Genomic DNA, 24,115 nt, shown 5'->3' with positions numbered 1-24,115 from the left:
ACTCAGGTTGGGGAATTGCACAGTAATGATGTTAGAAGCAATTCATCCAAACTAGGTCAGTTTACCTGTAATTCACTATTACTGAAATTGCTGCATCCCAGACTGGCAAAGCTTGGGTACAAGATAGGAGAACTATATAGCTGGGTGTATAGAGGTGCAGGAGGAGGAGTGACTTTCTTCAGCCACCCTACCACACAGATGCCAACCAACGTGTGATCTCAAAGAAGGCAGTATGCTCTCACATTCCAGAGGTTAACTGTCCTGATGGCAGCTGCTTTGGGGTAGAGAACACTTTGCTGGACTGGTCAGCTTTGGCATCACCTTGCGTGACAGATGAAGTGCAACAGAAATACTATGGTGAAGTGTCTCCTGTTGTATTCCCTAGGACAGTGGCTCTCCAGCTTTTTCTTTTTGCAGACCACTTTAAGGAGAAAGATCCTCCCATGAATCTCCCTCTCACCACCCCCATCTGTCATTGTGTGGGTCTCAACAGGCTTAATTCTCCGAATCAATGGTTGTCCATGGAGTCATGCTGGGAGGGACACGGTTGCATTGCATGGAGGGAACCCTCAATTGCGCACTCAACCTTTCATCTAGATGTGCCTTGGAGGGGGATCAGGCTTGGCAGGGGGACAACCCCCTCACGGTTTATACTCTCAACTTTATAGGATGCGAGTGGTTACAGCGACCACCGAGCTGATGATTCACTTTGCTTTGATGCACAGAACTGACAGATACTTCATGTCAGAAAGGCAACTGAGGCACTTACCCTTAGGAGATAGAAGGACATCGCAACTGCCGAAACCGTAAACAGTATGGCTGGGAACAGCATGAACACAGCTGCGGCAACACTGGTACTGAAAAAAGTAGTGGCTGCCAACCATCCGCTGGAAGAAAGCGAAATACAGAGACGGTCGTTTGTTGTGACCGCCAACCTGAAAATATTTGCAAGGGAGTTGTAAAGTTCCAAGATATGCATGGAAAAAACAAACGAACTAGGGCAAGAACCAGCTGCAGTACAGGTAGGCACCCCCCCCCCCCCCCCCAGCACATCTCTGTCAAGGCACCTCAAGTCCTAACCTGCAACATCCCCTGCTAGGTGAATTTCTCTAGGGGCCTGGAAGCCAGTTGAATGGTGAGGATTTAGGAGGTAAACAAACATCCATCAGGGAACCAAATTTATTTTCACTTGTGCAGAGGCAGTATGGGGGCTAGTGGAATAAAGCTGGGGTTAAGAACCAGGAACCTGAGAGTCCTTGACCTAGCGCTGAGTCTCCATTTCCCACAGGTCTTCACACTGTGCCTCATGGGCACCCTGAGGAGCAGCGTTTAAACACAGCACTCTGCGTAGCACTTTCCCCCCGTTATTCTAGCTTCAGCAGGATTTGCATCCAGGATTTGCATCCAGGCTCTAAAGATGGCAGGTTAAATTATCAACCTTCTGTGACTTAAACAGGGAAGGTCAAGAACATACCCTCCAATTATTATTTAAGGATGAACGTTGGGACTCTAGCTTTGTAGACTGGAGATGAAGTGAAATTTATGTGCACGGGGAAGATGGGAAGAAAGGATAAGATGTCTTGATCTCCTCACTCTCACGCCCAAGAAGCTGGGTTGGAACCTTGCTGCAAACTCACAGGTGGCTTCTCCGCGGCAATGGTGTGGTCATATGGAGGGAGAAATGGTTATTTATTGGTAGGGCCCTACCAAATTCACGGTCCATTTTGGTCAAATTTCACGGTCATAGGACTTAAAAAAATAATAAATTTAACAATTTCAGCTATTTAAATCTGAAATTTCACAGTGGTGTAATTGTTGGGGTCCTGACCCAAAAAGGAGTTGTGGGGGTCACAAGGTTATTGTAGGGGGGGCTGCAGTTCTGCTACCCTTACTTCTGGGCTGCTGCCGGCGGTGGAACTTCCTTCAGAGCTGGGCGGCTGGAGAGCAGCAGCTGCTGGTTGGGAGCCCAGCTCTGAAGGCAGTTTGCTGCCAGCAGCAGCTTAGAAGTAAGGGTGGCCTGGTATGGTCTTGCCACCCTGACTTCTGCGCTGCTGCTGGCAGGGTGCTGCCTTGAGACCTGGGTGCCCAGCCAACAGCTGCCGTCCTGCAGCCACCCAGCTCCGAAGGCAGTGCAGAAGTAAGGATGTCAATATTGTGACCCCTCTCCCCCCCGCCCCTCTAATAACCTTGCGACTCCCATGCAACTCCCTTTTGGGTCAGGACCCCCAATTTGAGAAACGCTCGTCTCCCCCGTGAAATCTGTATAGTGTAGGGTAAAAAGCATACAAAAGACCAGATTTCACAGTCCTATTTATTAGGGTGGGGGAAAACACGTAGCCCTGAAAGAACAGACCGGATGAAAATCCTATGCTGGCTCAAATCATGTAACATATTCTGTCATTACCTTAGTGAGGTGAGGAGCTGAGACCATGCCCTCACTCTAACCAGGACCCTTTCTTCATCAAACCCCTTCCCCTATCATCTCCCCCAACTCTTCCCCACCCCCAAACATCAGCATTTAATGAGTGGAAATGTGGAACATAGATTCAGCCTATGGGACAAAAATCTCTGCAGCTAGATGGAGAGAAGACATGGACTGAGTGCTCCATTCAAAGACAATGGGAGCATCCTGCTTACCATGCACCCCAGCCGGAGAAACCGATTGCTTGTATGACAGTCAGAATAAACTGGGCACCAAAGATGAAGAAAAAAGCCATAAAATTAAAAGAGCTGTCAGACCTGTGAAATGAGAGAGGATATTAGGGAGAATGCATGGGGTTTATCACCTTGTACTATACCATGTTACTGTGTCCCCACTCCCTGCATACACACTTTATCATGAAGCAATGGATCCCCACTCAGTTTTGTACCTTGAAGACGAATATTCCCCACCCCCCTTTCTCGAGTGCTGGAAACACACAGGTCTCTGCATCATCAGGACTTAATCTCCCTCAATAAACCTAGCTCCTGAAATTGATCTAAAACTAATTAGATGTATGACCACCTTCAGAGAGGCATGTTTCCCACCAATACCTCAGCAGTCTCTTGCAGAAGAGAAAGCACCTGCTGCGTTATCCTGACTGCATGTCTAGACCCAATGCAGTTTGACACCTGTGCTTTTCATAATGCAACCCATCCATTTGTGAGCAGGCACAAAGCCATGGGAACACATGGGTACAAGTGCTGGCAGCCAGAGAGATCCTGTATGTGCATTACATGCAATTATCGAGAACAAGAATCCTAGCTGGGAATATCCCAGTGGCTGTTTGTCATCAGTTTACACACCTGTGGTTAAGGAAGTGGGCCACTGATAACCCAGCTCTGGGATGGATTAGGAAGAAAAACAGCTCTGACAGCCATGTACAGAGTGCATTTGAGCCTCATGAGCTGGGTGGAACACTGCCTGGGGAAAGCAGTTGTGTTCAGAGGCAACGCTGCTTTTTGTAACTCCACAGCACCTCTGTCTTTTGGCTGGATAGGTCAGGCAGGTGCCAAACTACTGAACGAGGTCAGCAGAGTTTATGTTTGTGGTCCAGGTACGCATGGTGGCTACCAAAACTAGGTGTGCTCAATGGCCTCTCCATCACAAGATGTACCGGGGGTCAGCATAGCTCTACCAGAGCCCTAGCCGTACCATCCAGCAACAGTAGCACAGATGGTACCATCAGAGGCAGTGTCTTCATCTACCACCCCCCATATTAGTCAGCCGTTCTTTGGCAAGGAATACTGCTAGTTTAAATGGAAGTTCAGCTCTGGACCCACTCATACCTGATGACATCTAATAGAGCAAATTATTGACATCAAATCCATTGAACCACAGAAACAGGGAGGTGGTGTGTTCTAGGCCAGATGTACAAAGGTATTTAGGCACCTAAAGATGCACAGAGGAGCTTTTTAAAATCCCCCAGGTGCCTAAGCATGATAGGTACCTAACTCGCACTGAAAGTCAACTAAATGAGTTAGGTTCTTAACTCCCCTTGAGTATGTAATTCCTCTTAGGTGCCTATCTGCACATTTAAGCACCTAAATACTGTTGTAAATCTGGTACTTAATGACGAGAGCAAATGAACGGGGCTGACCTTGGGCAAGTTGGAAACCCTCAGGACTTGATTCTCTCTTGCCCTACACCTTATGCAGTCATTTACACCAGTGCAAAGTGAGTGTAAAGTTGCATGAATACCTCCACAAAAGGCAGGTCAATAGAAGATGTGGCCTCTGTGTCCAATAGTATTGTTGCCTCACAGGTGGTTGTGAAAGAGACTGGACATCCTGGGTTGGACAATGCTACAGAATAGCAAAATGCTACCATCAAGGCATTCTCCTTTTGAATACTGGATCTGAGCATCGCACATTTACGGTGATAGTCCATGGTTAAGGTAATTCTATTTGTCTCAGTACTGAAACCAAATCACAGTGAAAGAACAACTTTCCAGGCAGGACCTTTAAATGGACTCTCATGACAATGACCTGGCAATAGTGAAGAAATCTCAATTTGAAGGGGTGTATGGGAATCAGCTAGAGCAGTGGTTTTCAGCCTGTGGTCTGAGGACCCCTGGGGATCTGCAGACTATATGATTTCCAAAGGGGTCTACACCTCCATTTGAAATTGGTTTAGGGATCCGCAAATGAAAAAAGGTTGAATACCACTGAGCTAGAACATGTGGAAAAGGTGAATTCTGATCCACCTTTCTGCTGGAAATTTGCCACATCTCTGCTCTCATGCCAAGGCTCTGCACCTAATTTAACTTTGGACGTGGACATATGGTGAATGTTTCACAAAAACATCCATGGAGTATGCTATCCCAATATCTACCATGGCTGTAACATCTAGGAATAAGCCTAGCAAGTGGGTCTAACCTGACTCTCTAGAAGAGAGACTGGCTGTAATGAATCTGGCTACAATATTCCTTTCTCATAAAAAGATTTCCCCGATTACACCGCTATTTTCTTTAAAGTCTCCTCCAAACTAACTGCTCTGTGACTTGCTGGCCTGTCCCTTGGGTATTGATTTTATAGAGAAGTATTTACACAGGATAATCACAAGGGCCTTTCAGCATTCAGTTGCACAAACACATACAAACAGCATTAAAGAAATAATTAGAATCTTAGTCCACAAAGCCAAGAGGAAAGCATTGTGGAGGAGTAATTTTCCCCAGACTTTGGAATAGAAAGTGCTCTTTGAACAGAGTTCCGCTAGTGACTTGGAAACCCCAGGGACTTCTGAATTAGGAAAGGGGAAGGGAAAAAAAACAAAAAACCCACAGCCCAATAGAGTAACACTTCTCAGATTTCATTTTTCACTTCCTTTAAGAATTTCAGATGATTCAATTGCTTTGCTTTTCATATCCTTTTAGAAGTTATTTCCTTTGAATTCTATAACGTAATTAATTTAGTTGCTATGGTTTTAATCATCTCCAGTACATTAGCACACATTTTGTTAGTATTTGAGGTGAGCATTTAGATGCAGATTCAGGAAAGCATTTGAGCACATGCTTAGAGTTAAGCACTTGCGTAAGTCCCACCGGCACACGCTTAAAATTTAGCATATACTTGAGTGCTTTCTAGAATCAGGGCCTTAGTCTGTCTGCTTCTATTCCTGTCAGCTGCTTATGCTTTTTTCTAAATTAACTTCTTACCATAGAATTTGATGATTAACCAATTTAAAAAAAAAAAAAACACACTGGTCATGAAGGAAGGGAGAGAAGGTTTCTAGGAAACTGGAATGACAGACTCCTGTCAGCTCTGCTAGTGACTTGCTGCAGGACCTTGGGAAAATAACTTCCCCTCTCCACGCCTCAGTTTCCCTATGCAAAATGGAGATTAAACACAAGTCCCTCAAAGAGATGCGAGTCTCAATACACTAATGATTGCAAAGTTCTTTGCAATTCCCAGCAGGCACTAGAGACATGCAAATGATTATTAATTTAAAAAAAAAAAAGTAGGATTTTAAATAGATTTGTGCAGTTTGAGAAGAGACCTGGTCTTTGTATGCTGCTTTTATTTAAATACCCCCTCCCAATATGCGTAACTACATGCTGTGCCTAGAGACAAAAAACAGAACAGTTCTTAGCAAGCTGTTTTTATACAGTTTTCCCATAAAGAACTGAGAAACCAAAAATCTCAAACAAGCTTTTTGAAGAATGTCTCCCATACCATTAGTGATGTGAATGCTTAGGTAACCCCAGGGATATTTAATAATCACAATATATTAACAATTTTAAATTTTTAAAATATGGATTTCATGCTTGTGAAAGTGCCAAACCAAACAATGCTGCAATGACCACAGAACAGGTCAAACTGCATGGTCATCAGCAATGCAAGATCTTGTTGCGAGCCCCCCTTCACCAATGTGAATCAGCCCGGTTCTGAAGGAACCCTTCATGGGGACAAGAGAGAAACTAAGTTTCTGTGGCCTTTTCAGGCCTGGACCTCTCTGCCAACAAGGGGCCACTCTGTGCCAAGGGTGGTGTTTTGTGGGCATGGATACTTCTCGCTAATCATAGTATTCTTCACCGAGCTCATACGTAGCTTGTAGACTGTATCCTTCCCCACTACCTCCACCCTTTGTCCATCTTGTCTATTTCAACTGTAAGCTCTCTAGGGCAGAGACTAGCTCTTAGTCCATATCTGTATAGCATTAGAACAATCGGATCCCTTTAACCACTATCATAATACAAACAAGCAGCTACCAAACCACCAACAGACAGCAGCAACTTTGAGTCACTCTCTACCTGGGCTGGATTCAAACCAGCCATCCAGAGATGGGAAGCCCTATAGCTTCATCTATAAGCTCCTGAGCTGGCCAAACTTTCTTAACCAAATATTGTTGTAACTGAATATTCCATTTACTTTCTCCTTAATCTTTGCCCTGACAGATAACAGCTTGCGGGCACTGTCTTCTTGATCAACATTTACTGAACGAACCTCTCAGAGGAAACCCTTTGATCAAAGGAAGAAGATGAGTGTCTACTTACCGAAAACCTTTGTATGCAGGCCGGAACCAGCATATGTAACTGCAGGGGCTGAAGAGAAAAAGCCAAAGGATGGCCAAGCCAAAATTAACGCCATAACCACCACCAATCCACCAGGCCAGGCAGCCAATTAGATTCACCACTAGTGTGATGCAGTAAACTATAAAGAGAGAACAGGAGAGGGCATAAGTAGTGCTGTTTGCTGCCTTCAGAAAAAAAGCAAATGGTTTGTATTATAATACAAGGAGACCTTGTTATGGGAGGAATTGTTAGCACAAGGAAGTGATTGGGGTGGAAGTTATCAACACGCTGACCACAAGGCATGGCTTCTGCTGTAACTTGGAAGAACTGCTGCTAGGGAGGGTCAGTTTTGGAATGGGGCAGATACCAGTAGAGAAATCAAGGGACTCATTTGTGAGCATATGTTAATGGAAGGAAAACTGGGTGGATAATTCTGCAAGTGAAGGGATCAGTGGAAGATCAGGATTTGGACCTCTATTGTTACAAAGTAAAACTGAGTTGCCAGATTTTTAGTTACATCAAGGTCCCTTTATGCCCCAAGCATGGTACAGAAGGGTCTTTAAAGGAGTGGAATCATCCCATTGAAAAAACACCCCCTGCACAAGTAGCTTCCCTGGCTAGCACATGGAGTCCAAGTAAGGGCTCTGTGGTGGGTTTCCCCCACACCACTGTCCCCCATCCTGCCAGGGGCTCTGGGCACCCTATTCTCCTATACCAGGATCTCCCAATTGCCCTCCATGGAAGGGACTCTGTGTGTCCCTATTTCCCCCAACTCCCGTAACAGGATTCCACATCCCTCAATGCCAGGGTCTGCACAGGTCCACTCCCCCCGCCCCAAACATTATTTTACTTCTTCCTGCCTGGGAGATGCATCATTCAAGGTTTCAACATGTTTAACTCTATTGGGAGGATGAGCAGAGATGAGACAGGGTGTTATGCTGGAAAGTTTTAATAGCTTCCATCAAGTGGCTCTTCAATCTAAAGACAATTACAGAGGGCTTGAAGCTGTGGCTATGCTAAACTGATGCCAGGAGCTCAGTGTGATGCCATTTTCCACCTTCCCGCTTTCTGATTCCCCCCCACAATATCAATTGAGTTCTGCCCATTGATACCTGGAAAATTCCCAGAAATTTTAGAACAGATAGGATGGAGCATTAAAAAGTTATATAGAATCATAGGACTGGAAGGGACCTAGAGAGGTCATCTAGTCCAGTCCCCTGCACTCATGGCAGGACTAAGTATTATCTAGACCTCCCTGGGCAATTCATTCCAATGCTTAACCATCCAAACAGAGATGCCTTATACCATCAAGTTGAGTGTCTCGCAAGCTCAGCCAATTATATGTCCCCTCCCAACCGACTTTGGGGACACTGAGTAATTAATAAATGATTGTGTACCAACACATCATACTGGGAAGATACACAGCTGAATCTTTAATACAAGAAGTTTCTAACTGATTATTCAGGCATTTAAGTTAAATGGGAGTTAACATCATCAAAAAAACAGTTTTAATTAAAAAAATCCTTCGCTCAGTTATGCAGGTTTCACTTCCGTGGTATAAGTTAACTGTAAAAGTTTAACAAAAGACTTGCTTTAAATGCCCTGGTTTGCAGATGCCTTAAGATTTAGCAAAGGGAAAACTCACTTTTAAGTTAAATCCTATTTAAAGTGAATAACTGGAGAGTCTAGAATTTTTAGTTTGATAACTCGTGGGCTATAAAAACAAGCAAATAATAAAAACCCTTTAAATCAATGGTGCCTATAAAGCTGTAACGCAAAATGTGATTTACACAGGCATTTGTTCTCCAGCAGTAGGAGCTCTGGGACAGGATTCCCCAAATCTCACTACACCATGTGTTATTAAATGTTCAAATCCAATTAAAATAATGACCCCTCAGCTTTCTAGTATGTATTTATTTTAAATGTTTCTGTCTTCTCTTTGGATCTGTTTCTCTCACCTTTATGCCGCACCCACCCCAGAAACCCAGAATGACCCAAACAGAAAACGTGCAGCAGATGGAAATCTAAAATGCACAGAGGAAAGCCCAGGTCTGCTCAGACATACATGTGGCCCAGTTGCCTAAATGGCTGGCACCTTTCCATTTTTCCACTAAATTGAATGAGGGATGCTTTGTTTAAAAAACAAAAAACAACCCATCCACACACAAAGGCAGCTTTACTGCATGCAACATTTAACTAGTCAGTCTGGAGGAGACAAGCAGTTTCTTCAGGCAAGAAAATTAGAGCTTTTTTCAGCATCTCTGAATAACAAAAGAACAATGAAGTGACAGATCATCCTATTGTTTACACACACACCTCTCTCTCTCTCTCACACAACATTTGGAATAAAACCCACAGCATCAAGTGTGTATTGTGTCCCTCAGTGAGAAAGTTATTTCTGTAACCAGAAGGGAAGCTGGGATGACAGGTATTTTGGGAGGAAAGGGTTGGCAGGGCAAAAGGATTTTTTTCATCTTCAGGAGCAGGGTTTCTCAAAGTGGGGGTCCTGACCCAAAACGGGGTGGGGGTTGGTTGTTGTGCGTCCTTCAAGTTCGAAGATCACTATGATATCACTGATTGGTTTGTTTTCTGTGAACACCTGAGTGGCTGATCAGGCCAATTTGAGTTTCGAACCATCTGTGGCACACTAAATCTCTTTGTCATGAAATTGCAACTTACAAATGTAGTGTTTTTTTTTTTGTTACATAACTGCACTCAAAAACAAAACAATGTGACACTTCAGAGCCTACAAGTCCACTCAGTCCTAATACTTGTTCAGCCAATCGCTCAAACAAACAAGTTTGTTTACATTTACAGGAGATACCGCTGCCTCCTTATTTACAATGTCACCAGAAAGTGAGAACAGGTATTCGCATGGCACTTTTGTAGCTGGCATTGCAAGGTTTTGACATGCCAGATACGCTAAACATTCGAATGCCCCTTCATGCTTCGGCCACCATTCCAGAGGACATGCTTCCATGCTGATGATGCTCGTTAAAAAAAAATAATGCGTTAATTAAATTTGTGACTGAACTCCTTGGGGGGAGAATTTTTTGTCCCCTGGTTGGTTTTACCCACATTCTGCCTTATATTCCATGTTATAGCAGTCTCAGATGATGACCCAGCACACGTTCATTTTAAAAACACTTTCACTACAGATTTCACAAAACACAAAGACACAAAGAAGGTACCACTGTGAGATTTCTAAAGATAGCTACAGCACTGGACCCAAGGTTTAAGAATCTGAAGTGCTGTACAAAATCTGAGAGGGACGGGGTGTGGAGCATGATTTCAGAAGTCTTAAAAGAGCAACACTCCGATGGGGAATCTACAGAACCCGAGCCACCAAAAAAGAAAGTCAACCTTCTGCTGGTGGCATCTGACTCAGATAATGAACATGAACATGCATCGGTCCACACTGCTTTGGATGGTTATCGAGCAGAACCCGTCATCAGCATGGACGCATGTCCCCTGGAATGGTGGTTGAAGCATAAAGGGACATATGAATCTTTAGCGCATTTGGCACGTAAATATCTTGCCATGCAGGCTACAACATTGCCATGAGAAAGCCTGTTCTCACATTCAGGTGACATTGTAAACAAGTAGTGGGCAGCATTATGTCCCGCAAATGTAAACAAACTCGTTTGTCTGAGCGATTGGCTGAACAAAAAATAGGACTGAGTGGATTTGCAGGCTCTAAACTTTTACATTGTTTTATTTTTGAATGCAGTTTTAATTTTAACATAATTCTACACTTGAGAGTTCAACTTTCATAATAAAGAGATTGCACTGCAGTACTTGTAAAAGGGGAATTGAAAAATACTCTCTCTCTTTTTTTTTTTACAGTGCAAATACTTGTAATCAAAAATATAAAGTAAGCACTGTACACTTTGTATTCTGTGTTGTAATTGAAATCAATACATTTGAAAATGTAGAAAACATCCAAAAATATTTAAATAAATGGTATTCTATTATTAACAGTGCGATTAATTGCTTGACTGCCCTAGTTACTTTTGAAGTAAGCTTCATGGGACAACAGGTTAAAATTCAGGCACAAACTGCACCACAGCATCCTAGAAGGAAGATTTTGTTCTTGATAAGTGAACAGAAGTGAAACTCTAAAATGTGTAATACATGGGGATCTACCTCTTTATAGCTGTTGAGCCCAATATGTACAATTTCTCAAAAAATTTCATAATTTCACTTACAGATCCATAAATGGTAAATTCTCTTCACCAAACTCTGATAGTCTATGGGAATTTCATCAGCAAAGTTCTGGTAGAAGCACGGTTTCAGAGGAATAAACTTGGGGAGCGGAGGGAAGTTATTCACTTTCTCTACAAAAACAAAAACATACACAGTTTAGCTAACTCAGACATATTCTCTTAAATTAATGAATCATCATAATGACATGCCCCCTCACCCGCACTTTCCCAGCATGGAAATACTCAGAGGAAGCACAGAGAAGAGTGTGGAAGCTTGGAACTATCCTGAAAAACATGCCCACCATTAGGAGAGAAGAGGATGCCTAGTTCATGGTATCCAGTTTATTTACTCAAATGGGCCAATATCAGCACTTATCTTCACCCTAGATATTTAGGGCTCATTCTCTGTTGTTTTGTAGCCTGTGTAGTCATTTACCCCAGTGCAAACCAGGGGAAAAGCACCACCATTCTGATTCAGTTGTGTTTCACTGGCATAAATGACCACAAAAGGTGCAGTGAAACAGACTCCAGACTCAGCTCACAAGCACAGTAGCTTAGATAGGGTGAGAGAGGCCAGCTAAGCAGGTCACTAGCTGCATCTAGTGGTGGCAGCCCTTGCAAGAGGGTTTTATCTAATCCATTAGGGCACAAAAGCAGTGGTGGATATTGGTTTCCCAGACCAAACAAATCAGATGAAAAGCAGGGATTCTCCCCTCCCACAGGCAGAGACAAATGGAGGTTTGCTTGCAGAAGAGCCTACATTCCCAGTGGAGTTCTTTCTGGCTACAGCAATCAGGCCTTGTGGCCTGCAGCCAATATGGTTTCATGACAATGAAAGGGGTGACTTTAGGAGAACAGTCCTCTACAAATAGGTTATACATAGGTTATATATAGGGGTCGGTTTTGTTCAATATCTTCATAAATGATCTGGAGGATGGTATGGATTGCACTCTCAGCAAATTTGCGGATGATACTAAACTGGGAGGAGTGGTAGATACGCTGGAGGGCAGGGATAGGATACAGAGGGACCTAGACAAATTGGAGGATTGGGCCAAAAGAAATCTGATGAGGTTCAATAAGGATAAGTGCAGGGTCCTGCACTTAGGACGGAAGAACCCAATGCACAGCTACAGACTAAGGACCAAATGGCTCAGCAGCAGTTCTGCGGAAAAGGACCTAGGGGTGACAGTGGACGAGAAGCTGGATAGGAGTCAGCAGTGTCCCCTTGTTGCCAAGAAGGCCAATGGCATTTTGGGATGTATAAGTAGGGGCATAGCGAGCAGATCGAGGGACATGATCGTCCCCCTCTATTCGACATTGAGGAGGCCTCATTTGGAGTACTGTGTCCAGTTTTGGGCCCCACACTACAAGAAGGATGTGGAGAAATTGGAGAGAGTCCAGCGAAGGGCAACAAAAATGATTAGGGGTCTGGAACACATGACTTATGAGGAGAGGCTGAGGGAACTGGGATTGTTTAGTCTGCAGAAGAGAAGAATGAGGGGGGATTTGATAGCTGCTTTCAACTACCTGAGAGGTGGTTCCAGAGAGGATGGTTCTAGACTATTCTCAGTGGTAGAAGAGGACAGGACAAGGAGTAATGGTCTCAAGTTGCAGTGCGGGAGGTTTAGGTTGGATATTAGGAAAAACTTTTTCACTAGGAGGGTGGTGAAACACTGGAATGCGTTACCTAGGGAGGTGGTAGAATCTCCTTCCTTAGAAGTTTTTAAGGTCAGGCTTGACAAAGCCCTGGCTGGGATGATTTAATTGGGGATTGGTCCTGCTTTGAGTAGGGGGTTGGACTAGATGACCTCCTGAGGTCCCTTCCAACTCTGATATTCTATGATTCTATGATACTAAAAGGATGCCATCCAGTCAAAGGGGAAAATGAGTCACACTAACTCTTCATGGACCATCTGCCCTGCAGATATCAGGGATGTTTTTACTGTTATGAAATTCATAAATCATGGCCTTCTTGCCTTCCAAATCCAACATTTCTATTCTCATTCAGCCTTGCCCTAGCAAACCAAGCCATAAATTCAGACACCATTATACAGACAGTAGGGACAGCCACACAAGGAGCAGAGAGATATCTACCTTCTTATATGCATTTTATTTTTTAAACCTCTGATTTTTAAAAAAGTAATAGGAGTCCTTAAATTGTGTAATCCAAACTGCTGTTAGCTGCTGGGAAGATACGTATGTATGAATATCTAATATAACCATGTGTGCATTTCTACATATTTGGGAATATTTGTTCTTGCCTTTGAGTGCTGATTAAAAGTTTGATTCCAGGGCACTGTGACTAATTGTTTCAAGTCCTCAATTTCAGTAAAACAGAATTAAAAACAATCAGAGGAAGAGAAGAAAAATGTCCTGGGAAAACTTCCAAATGGCACAGAAGACAAGACAAGTGTCTTAACATGACCTTTCAGGCCCAGAGAGTTCCCCCCTCTTGCCATCATCTCTGTGTGAGAAGATAAAAAGCTGCTCTGGCAAAATGAACTGCTCTCTATAGAAACACCAGCAATAAGAGCAGCCTCACTGTGATGCTAAAGGAACAGTCTGCCCACAGCCTCTTTATCAGGGTGCTGCTAGCCCCTTCTCTATCCCCCCTCCCAAAATGTAGTTGCAGCTACTTTAGGTTACTGCAGATCCCTCTCTCCTTCCCTCCCCGCAAGGGGGTCTCATTCACCGGCATTTCCGTGACGGCAAGCCACCAGTGCATCTGGCCCATAGATTTCCTTGAAGCACAGGTTCAAACCCTGGCACATTCAGATAAGCCCTCCAGCTCTCTAAGGTAGATACATTTAGTACCATAATGTTTACTTTGCATTTTGCACTGCCTGGAAATTAATGATCCCATGGTAATTGGCTAGAGGCGTTTGTCAGTGGCCAAAATTTTCCTCTATTATTCTCTATTGTTGTGTACCACGCTGTGTGCCAGTTGGCTGCTAACCGCCCACCCCAGAGTTGGCTACATTTTAGGGCTGCTGTGCATATACAATTTTAAACTGTTTGCGGTTTCTTCAGCGGAACAACAGGAATGTAAGAAAATATTCTCTCTCAGATCTGATCACGTGCCCCAGAGATTTCTACAATACTCGCTTTTGCTGTAGGACAAGACTTTTAGACTACAGCAAGCACAATGTTTGCTAAAAAACACTGTCAATTTTAGAGGATGTATAAACTCAGGACTCGTTCCAGCTTGCAGTGAAGTCAATGGGAGTTTTGCTATTGTTTTCAATGGGAGCAGAATTAAGCCCTTGGTTAAAGTTCATAATGCAGCTAGTGGAAGCAGACGTTTAATTTCTGTAGGAAGGGACTGCAGTGACCAATTTCCTCCACACAAGCATCTAAGTCACATCCAGCCTTCTATGGCCAGGATGGGGACCTCAGTTAATGACCTTGAGGACAAACAGTGTAAAATAGGAGTATGCGGAAGGGAGGAAAAGGGGAGCAGCCAGAAGGCTCTACAAGGGATGTGAAGGGCCTATGGAGAGAAGAAGAAAAGCTTATCATGCCTAATCCACTATGCTGATCACTGTACACTGCTGAAACATTATCTGCCATCGTTTTTATTTCTCCGTATTTAGTACTGCTCTTTACCTGCCATTTCTGCTAGAAATGTTCCTTGGAGAAATTTTGAAATCAGACAGCAATGAATCTATTAAAGAAAGAAAGAAATCAGATCAATCGCATATAATTGTAACCCACATTCACAGAAACCCCAATTTTAAAGGCATTTTAAAATTTTCAACGAAGTCCACATTTTTTCAAAAATTCGTTATTCTAGCTCTTGACTGCCAGCATAGCGTTTCCAGTGCACACTGTTTGTTTCTAACTGTACAGAGTGGGCAGGCTCAAACAGTATCACTAAGAGAAATATGAATTACCCCATTTGTATTAATGGGATGCTACATTTGAAGGCTTAATTAATTACAACCTCACGGTCAACAACTTTAGCAGCTTTATTGCTAAATGTACCTGGCACAGTCAGAGGTTGCACAGGAAACTGCTGCCAGAACACATGCACATTCCAGCTGAAGGCAGACAAGTTGAAACAAACGAGCCTGGTTTGGACTCAGGTCCAAGCAAACAAAAACTCAGAGGGGAAGAAACTGGTGCCAGACCAGCAGACATGATTTGACTGTTCCCCAGCTCACCATGGCACTTTCATAACTGTTAGAGTATGAGTACGCTTAAAACGCTACAGCAGCAGCTTCGCCGCCATAGTGCTTTGATGTAGACACCGCCTATGTCTATGGGAGAGGTTCTCCCATTGGAATAGGTAGTCCACCTCCCCAAGAAGCGGTAGCTAGGTTGATGGAAGAATTCTTCCGTTGATCTAGCAATATCTACACCGGGGGGTTAGGTCGGTATACCTACCTCTCTTGGAGGCATGAAAATTACGCGGAGAGAGGTAGTAGTTATACTGATAAAATTTCCCACTGCAGACCAGGCCTCAATTATTAACCCATTGTTTGCTAAGAAAAACATCTCTCCCCTCCCCCAAAAAATCACAGATGCAACACAGAAACTGACAACATAGTTTATCTTCACAGAGAATTCTTTTACATAACAGTTTGGCAAGGAACCAGACTGCAGTACAGAACTCCCAGAGAAGTCACACATTCCATCATTAATTTTTTTTAAAAAAAATCATGCAAAAATATTCAGAGACTTTACAAATAAAGATTTAATGGGGAGAGGGTGGGGAACCATTCTTATTATTGCAATTCTTGGAGGACTCAATCATGCAACCCTTATTCTGCTCAGCAATTCCACTGACTTCAGTGGAATTAACTGTGTGAGTAAAAGCTGCAGGTTTGGATCCTGAACCACAGATAGCTGATTCTATCTACTTGATATTTAAAGAACAGAAAACGTGTGCCAATGCTTTCAGTAAATCCCAGTTGAAAACAAAGAATCCTTTAAAAAACAAAAACAAAAAAAACCCTCTTTGTTTTGGCCACAGTTCTAAACCAGAATTTTAAGTACCAACAAAAATAACTAGTAAAATGAAAGAAAAAAGTCAGCCCTTACTTTAATATGACAAACAACAGACACATACAAAGTTCCACCTCACACCGCAGTGTGATCTTGAGACCAGGAAACTGAACTTGAGAGTAAGAAGAACAGCCACTGAATTGTTGTGACTTGAAGCAATTCACTTTACATCTCTGACCCTCTGTTTCTTCTCTCACCCTTTGTCTTGTCTATCACTTGGTCTGCACACATTTTGCACCAAAAACAACGAGGAGTCCTTGTGGCACCTTAGAGACTAAGAAGTTCATTTGAGCATAAGCTTTCGTGGGCTAAAACCCACTTCATCAGATACATGGAGTGGAAAATACAGTAGCAAGTATATATACATAGTACATGAAAAGATGGGAGGTACCTTACGAAGTGGCAGGGCGGGGTGGGTGTCAGTCCAATGAGACAATTCAATTAACAGTAGACTACCAAGGGAGGAAAAATCACTTTTGCAGTGGTAATGAGGGTGGCCCATTTCAAACAATTGACAAGGAGGTGTGAGTAATAGTAGGGGGAAATTCAGTTTTGTAATGTCCTGGTCATTACAAAATGTAATTTCCCTATATTAAGGTGCCACAAGGACTCCTCGTTGTTTTTGCTGACACAGGCTATCATGGCTACCACTCTGAAACCTGTCATTTTGCACCAGTATATCTATTTTGCTTAGTGATATGATTTTTTTTTTGGGAACACTGATCTAGTTATACTGGTACAATCCTTAGGCTATGTCTACAGTAGACACCTTACAGTAACGATGCAGCTGCACTGCAGTAAGATCTCCCATGTAGCCACTCTATGCTGGCGGGAGAGAGCTCTCCCTTTGACATAATTAAACCATCCCAACCCCCATCTCCTGCCAACAGAGCGCTGTCCACACCAGCGCTTCTGTCGGTGTAATTTATGTCGGTTGGGGTCACACCTGAGCGACATAAGTGTTAACAGCAAAAGTTAAAGCTAGTGCTGACATAGCTTTAATGTGGACAGTTATACTGGTACAAAGATGACTCATACTGGTATAGATAATTCCTCTTCCCATCCAGGAAGAGAGATATGGGGTATAAGGCATCTTTATACTGATGTAACTGCATCCTCCCTAGGGAGGTTGCATCACTAACTATACTAGTTAAATTTAGCGTAGACAAGACCTATGTAAATTGTAAGTCTTTTGAGGCCTGACCTGTCCCTTACTATGTGTTTGCATAGTGCCTGGCACAATGGGACCCCAATCTCAGTTGGGGCCCTAAGGACTATCAGAATACAAACAACCAGCCACCACCGCCTCTTCACGCTCCGACAGGCATTTTAAACTTAAAACATGGATTCATAAATTGAGGCTTATTTTTTTGCTTTGCCTTGTTCCTTTTGTATTGTGTAAACAGGAAATAAAGCACGAAGACAGAAGTTCAAATTAAATTTGGCCCTACCACACGCAGCTGCTTTTGACAAAACATAACATTTTTTGGAAAGAACAAGTCACATAATTCAACCAATTACATTAAAATGTCAATAGAAAGAAAAATCTATTACCGAAAGAAAGATCAGTAAACAAATGAGGTCATTTTTTCAGGCCGGAGGGATGCAGATAGTGTGCTACCACGCTAATCAGTCCTTAAAGTCCTAACGGGAGGGGGAACAGTATAGTGCTTAGAGCATGCAACCGAGGAGAATTCCTGGATTATATCCTTGGCATTGCAGAGAGCCATGTCACAACATCCCAGAGTTTCAGTTTCCCCATATGTTGTTTTCACTAAAAAGTGTTATAATTAATTAAAAGCATCTTAGAGAAGATAACTCTTCATCCTCATTAACCTTCCTAGGGTATATCTGCACTATGGGGACTATACCAGCATAGCTATGTCATTATAGCTATGCCAGCATAACCCCTTAGTGTACACACTGTACACTGATGGATGGGATTTTACCATTAGTATAGAGTAGACCACCACCTCCCTGAGCGAGGTCAACAGAAGCAGTCTTCTGTCAACACAGCAGCATCTACACTGGGTATTAGGTCGGCACAGCTATGACGCTCAAGGGGTGGGAATTTTTCATACCCCTGATTGAGGTAGCTATGTCAATCTAAATTTTAAGTGTAGACCAGGCTCAAACTCTTACTAAATTTCACATATGATTTTATACCACTGCACATGAATGAATACAGCAGCCTGCCCTGTTCTGCAACCCTTACTTACTTGAGTAAGGTCACTGAAGTCAGCGTTTTCACTCCAAAAAAGGTGTTTTTTTGAAATAGCAATTTCAATATAAAAAAAACAAAACAAAACCAAAAAACCTCCACCTTTTTGCAAGGAAGACAAAGCCAATGAGCAAGTTAAGTGTTGCAGGACCAGGTTCCACAATTTATTTAGATTCCTCTCATTTGTTCGCTTTGCCATGGACTTCAGTAGAAGCAAGCTCAAACTCTTCGTATGAGGATATGCACTCACATTGTTGGCTTGGACCTTGAAGTACTTTTCTTTAGTGCTCTGAAATGGCTTGGTAATTGAGTCGTTATTACACACTCCCAACTTGTCATTTATTTTGCCAGGGACTCCTGCAAATACATGACTGCGTGTTCGAGGAGAAGACACCTTAGATTTATGATAAAACAGAAGAAAGATCCTGCTCCTGCAAGGTGACAACGTTACTCAGTTCTCACTGACTTGAGCATATATAGCTCATACAATGCTATATTTCTATTTGAAGAAGTCTTAGCCATCAGTGAACTCCAGCTGCAAGATACAAGTGTAGTGAAACAGCTGAACTGCAAATATTGATAAGCAGTTAAGCAAGAAGACATATGGATGAGCATTTACATCTGCACACAGATACCGTAACTGACTTATGTCTTGTGATACAGTTGTATGAAAGATACTAACAGAAACGTAAGTTCTATTGTACATTCATATAGAAACTTTAAGTCAACTGAAAAGAACAGATTAAAAATGCATCACCCCACCACTCTCTGCAGCCAAGACTTTTCAATTAAAATCCATCTTGCTGGGGGGAAACTAAAGGAAACCTGGATGTAAAATGCTCTTCCCTTTTTCACTATGCTCCTAAGCAAACATGAATAACTCAAAGTTTACAGTCCAATTCACATGACTCACAAAACCAAGATGGGGTTCAATGAAAGCTGCTACTGTCTCCATTTCAAAAATACAAAATGCCCTTGTATCCTGTTGAGGGTAACATTTTCTGTTTTAAAAATGCAAGAAACAGGACACTGTTGTCTGCACAGGAAGCAGGCAACAAACTACATTAAAGGGATACATCATGTTTAAAGTCATATGTAATAAATACATGTATTTCTTTACCTATGTTGTAATATCTTAGCTTGTCAGAAGGGAAGGTTTTAAATTGGATTTATTTTTCGCTGTTTGTGCCTTTCATTGATCTTTTGAATTTCTCTTAGCTTGGAGAAGGGACAGTCCGGCTGTTAGGATGCTAACCTGAGACTTTTAGATTCATAATCATAGACAATAAGGCCAGAAGGGACCACTATGATCATCTAGTCTTACCTCCTGGATAACACGTTATAGCACTTCCATCCATTAATTCCTGTTTGAACTAGAGCAGATCTTTTAGAAAAATAGTTAATCTTGCTTTAAAAATGGTCTGTGATGTAGAATCTACCACAATCCTGGGTGAATTGTTCCATGGCTAATTACTCTCACTATTAAAAACTTGCACCTTATTTCCAGTCTGAATTTTTCTAGCTTCAACTTCTAGCCATTAGTTCTTGTTCTAACTAGGTCTGCTAGATTGAAGAACCCGTTATCAATATTTTGTTCCCCATGTAGCTATTGCTTGCCCCAAGATAAGACTCCCCGACAACCTGCAAGTATGGCCTATGCGCTTTGTTCCTAGATTAGAGAGTTACTTGGGAGAGGCAGGTTCAATTCCCTGCTCTGTCAGAAACTGCCTGTGAGACCTTCAGCAAGCCACTTAAGGCCAGATTTTTAAAAAGTATCTAGGCACCACCTAAATCACACTGAAGTCAATGGGAGTTAGGCACCTAACTACTTCTAAATATCTGCCCCTTAGTCTCTCTATGCCTCAGCTTCCCATCTGTACAATGGGGATAAAAGCACAGCCCTACTTCACAGGGCTGCTGTGTGGATAAATACATTAAAGATTGTGAGGCACTCAGATAATGGAGGCCATATGAGTACCTAGAAGAGAAACAGAAAGATGGATAATCAAAATAAATGAATTCAATTTCACTTTTGTTTATAGCCAGTTTCACTGTCAGGCTAGAGAGGGAGCATAGTCTTAACTGACAGGCTTTCACCTTTGCACCCTCCTAATCCTGAGTTGCTGGAAAGATGGGACAAAAACACCCTCTGTCTTCTGTCAATTAGACAGCCTTGAGACTGCTCTATGTTAATTAGATTTCCAAGGATGTCTACGGCTTACAGTCAGGCTCGGAAGGATGTGGTTTTTACTGATAAGTGTCAATTTCACCACACACAGCCAAACTGACAAAAAAATATTTCCATCAAGAATAAGCAAAATTTACAGATCAGAAAGAAAGAAAAACGGTGCTTGAGAATTTATTAGAATTTGATTGAAGGATATTTATTTTGACATGTGATGCTGACAATTTGTGTTTTAATAGTTATAAAACTTCAACTTTTTGAATCTTGATGTTTACTGTCATTAATTATTGCCTGCCCCCCATAATTTCCTGCAACTGTAAAAATTTAAATTGATACAAAGATTTAAAATGCTTAAAATAGACATTAATATTATCTGTCAAAATTATAAAAAAATAAAAACCAAGTTTTGCCAAGCCTACTTACAACATATGCTACTGCTATGCTCCCTCTCAACGCCTATCTGGCACTTGCAGAAGGCAGTTTATGGAAGCCCAACACAACACCTGTTCTGGAGGAATTTACAGCCCCATATCCTACCGCAGTAGATCGAGCAAGATCCCACACTACAAAAACATGACAGACAGACACTGGCTTCAATGGGATTACTCCTGTGAATAAGCCTTACTCACAGGAGTAAGAGATTGCAGCAGAGGGCCCCAGAGGAGAGAAAGACTTGCTTTTCCAACTTGTGTGTTTCTGTGCTCTCACACTGCATTATAACTACTACTCCTGGGGGAACTCTGTGTTAAAAAATTAAAAATTTTATGCACAATATTTTAAAATTCTGCATATTTTATTTGTCAAAACAACGCAATATAATCATGTTGGTTTCAATTATTTAGGTAATTTATTTAAAGTACAACACAGTGGATGGAGCATGGGAGGAAATCCCCAAACCTCCTTGCCTAACAGTAATGTAGCTAGGTTTGACCCTTTATTTCTAGTTATTAGTCAACAAATATATGCAGCCATATGCTCAGTGTTACATCATAGGCAACTGAAGAGCAAGTGAGGGCTGGGGAATCAAACTCACAATTTGTACTGGCTACTAACCATCTCCAGAGAAGTCAGTAGCAAGCAGTTCATAGAGCACATTTTGATAAGAATTCTTTTCAGTCCAATAATTTAGACCAGTTGTAATCAGTAAAGCACCATATGCACTTATAAGGCCATACTGTCCTTTACACCACTCTGACCATATAAAGAAGCCTTAAAACTTTTACACCTGTTTTATACTCCTGGGGGAATTCACAAAGGCAACGGGAACAATTCACTAAGCGGGCAGGCTGCTACGTTCTGCTCTTTCTGAGGGGACAGTCTGCGCCACGCCTGCCGCCTCAGACACACCCTGAAGCCTTGCCCCTCCAAGCCAAGAGTGCCGCAATAGGGAGTGAGAAGGACAGTGTCTCTCTCACAACTTCCCACCCCTTCACACACACCCGGTGGTGATTTTACATCTCTATTGGCTGCTCTAGGCGCTGAACCGACCTGCTTGTGCTGCCAGGAAGGTGTGCGTGGCTGCTCTTGTGGCTTCCCTTTGCTCCCTCATCAGAAGTCATTTTTCTGCAGGAAAGAAAAGAAATCTGCAGGGGGCGGGAACATGAATTCTGTGCACACACAGTGATGCAGAATTCCCCCAAGAGTAAACTACTCAGATTGGCCTAGCTACAAATGGGACCTCTGCAGCAGACAAACACTAACACCCAAAGTAAAATTAAAAACACACACAAAAATAAATCATCAATTATTTACATGTCAAATGTCTACAGCACAGATAAAAACCACAAAGGTCTCATCACTACAGCATGAGAGAAATACTTTTTGCTAAATATATTCTGAAAGTGTTTCGCAGTCAAGAACAAAAAGGGGGAAGGGGGAGGAAAACCATTCCTCTTAGAACTACTAGAGCCCAAGGATACGCTTTGAAAAAACTTCCACCCTTCTTGCAATCACCACACGTGCAAAACCCCCAGGCATTACAGATGTGACTTTCCCTTACGTTCCCTGTACAACCAGCCTCTCCTTGCACCTGCACCACATACAAGACAGCACTCCCACCCTTACTTGCTGTACATTCATAATACAGAATTACCCCAACTGTCATACATGCAAACTGGTCGTTTTCATCCACAAACCAGGAAGTTACACACCCAACTCACCACAAATCACAATGCAACAAGGTGCAAAACTTGGCAGAGAAAATATGGGCGGGAACCTGCCACTGACAGATGGTTGCTGAACAGTCAGACTTGGGGGACAGATCATGGGGGGGCACAGAAGTGTTTCCAATCCAATCAGTCCCCAGTGCCGAGAGGGGGAGAAGAGGTCTGCCTGGTTACACCCCCATTAATTGCTCACTTGGGCTGAGAGGGGGACTGGCCTGGCTACAGCCCCTCCTCCATTAATTGCTCATCTGGGCTGAGGAGGGGGGGTGGCCTGGCTGCACCCCCCTCCCCCATTAATTGCTCGCCTGGGCTGAGGAGGGGGGGCTGGCCTGGCTGCACCCCCCTCCCCCACTAATTGCTCGCCTGGGCTGGGGGGGGGGCTGGCCTGGCTGCACCCCCCTCCCCCATTAATTGCTCGCCTGGGCTGAGGAGGGGGGGCTGGCCTGGCTGCACCCCCCCTCCCCCACTAATTGCTGGCCTAGGCTGGGGGGGGGGCTGGCCTGGCTGCACCCCCCTCCCCCATTAATTGCTCGCCTGGGCTGAGGAGGGGGGGCTGGCCTGGCTGCACCCCCCTCCCCCATTAATTGCTGGCCTGGGCTGGGGCTACCCTGGCTGCACCCCCCTCCCCCATTAATTGCTCGCCTGGGCTGAGGAGGGGGGGCTACCCTGGCTGCACCCCCCCTCCCCCATTAATTGCTCGCCTGGGCTGAGGGGGGGGCTGGCCTGGCTGCACCCCCCCTCCCCCATTAATTGCTCGCCTGGGCTGAGGGGGGGGCTGGCCTGGCTGCACCCCCCATTAATTGCTCGGCAGCGGGGGGTCCTGGTTCCTAACCGGGGCGAGGGGCCGCTCCCGGGCCGCCAAGCCATTCCCCGCAGGGGGTAGCCACCCGCTCGGCTGTTTATCGCCCTCACCTCCGCACCAGCCGCCGAAGCCCTCCGCTCCCTCCCGGCCTTAGCAGCAGCCGCGGGGCACGCCGGGAGTTGCAGTTCCAGGACGGCTTATAGCCGCCCCCGCCAGCCGCGAGGATGACTACCTCTCCCAACATGCCCCTCGGCGGCCACGGCGTCATGTGACCAAGGAGCGGGCCAAGGGGCGCGGCCTGAAGTCAGAGGGCGTGGCCTGAAGCCGGGGGGGCGTGGCAGGCGGATATTGGCCTACGGCGGCCGGCGGGGGACAATTTTATAAGGGAGGGGAGGCGCGGGGGTGCGAACGGCGGAGCCAGGGCTGGCCTTACGCTGGGAGCGGGGGGGGGGGGGGGGGGGGTAATAGGAGCCTGTGTAAGAAAAAGACCCAAAAATCGGGACTGTCCCTATAAAACCGGGACATCTGGTCACCCTAG

At 43.9% G+C, this 24,115-nt stretch overlaps 1 protein-coding gene across 1 annotated transcript in view; it reads right to left on the bottom strand.

The window, feature by feature from the left end:
* Positions 1-23,845, bottom strand: part of SCAMP4 (secretory carrier membrane protein 4) — a 29,489-nt gene extending 5,644 nt beyond the window's left edge. Inside the window, 8 exon segments of the mRNA XM_073324463.2 lie at positions 770-935; positions 2,638-2,739; positions 6,975-7,131; positions 11,201-11,329; positions 14,804-14,861; positions 18,676-18,782; positions 23,688-23,709; positions 23,711-23,845. Coding sequence (XP_073180564.2) covers positions 770-935; positions 2,638-2,739; positions 6,975-7,131; positions 11,201-11,329; positions 14,804-14,861; positions 18,676-18,782; positions 23,688-23,709; positions 23,711-23,845 — 876 coding nt within the window.
* Between the last annotated feature and the right edge of the window lie 270 nt (positions 23,846-24,115).

Source organism: Lepidochelys kempii, chromosome 25 (genome assembly GCF_965140285.1).
Source record: "Lepidochelys kempii isolate rLepKem1 chromosome 25, rLepKem1.hap1, whole genome shotgun sequence".
Taxonomy (NCBI): domain Eukaryota; kingdom Metazoa; phylum Chordata; order Testudines; family Cheloniidae; genus Lepidochelys; species Lepidochelys kempii.
Note: the sequence above shows the minus strand (reverse complement) of the source record. Positions and strands in the feature narration are given on the sequence as shown.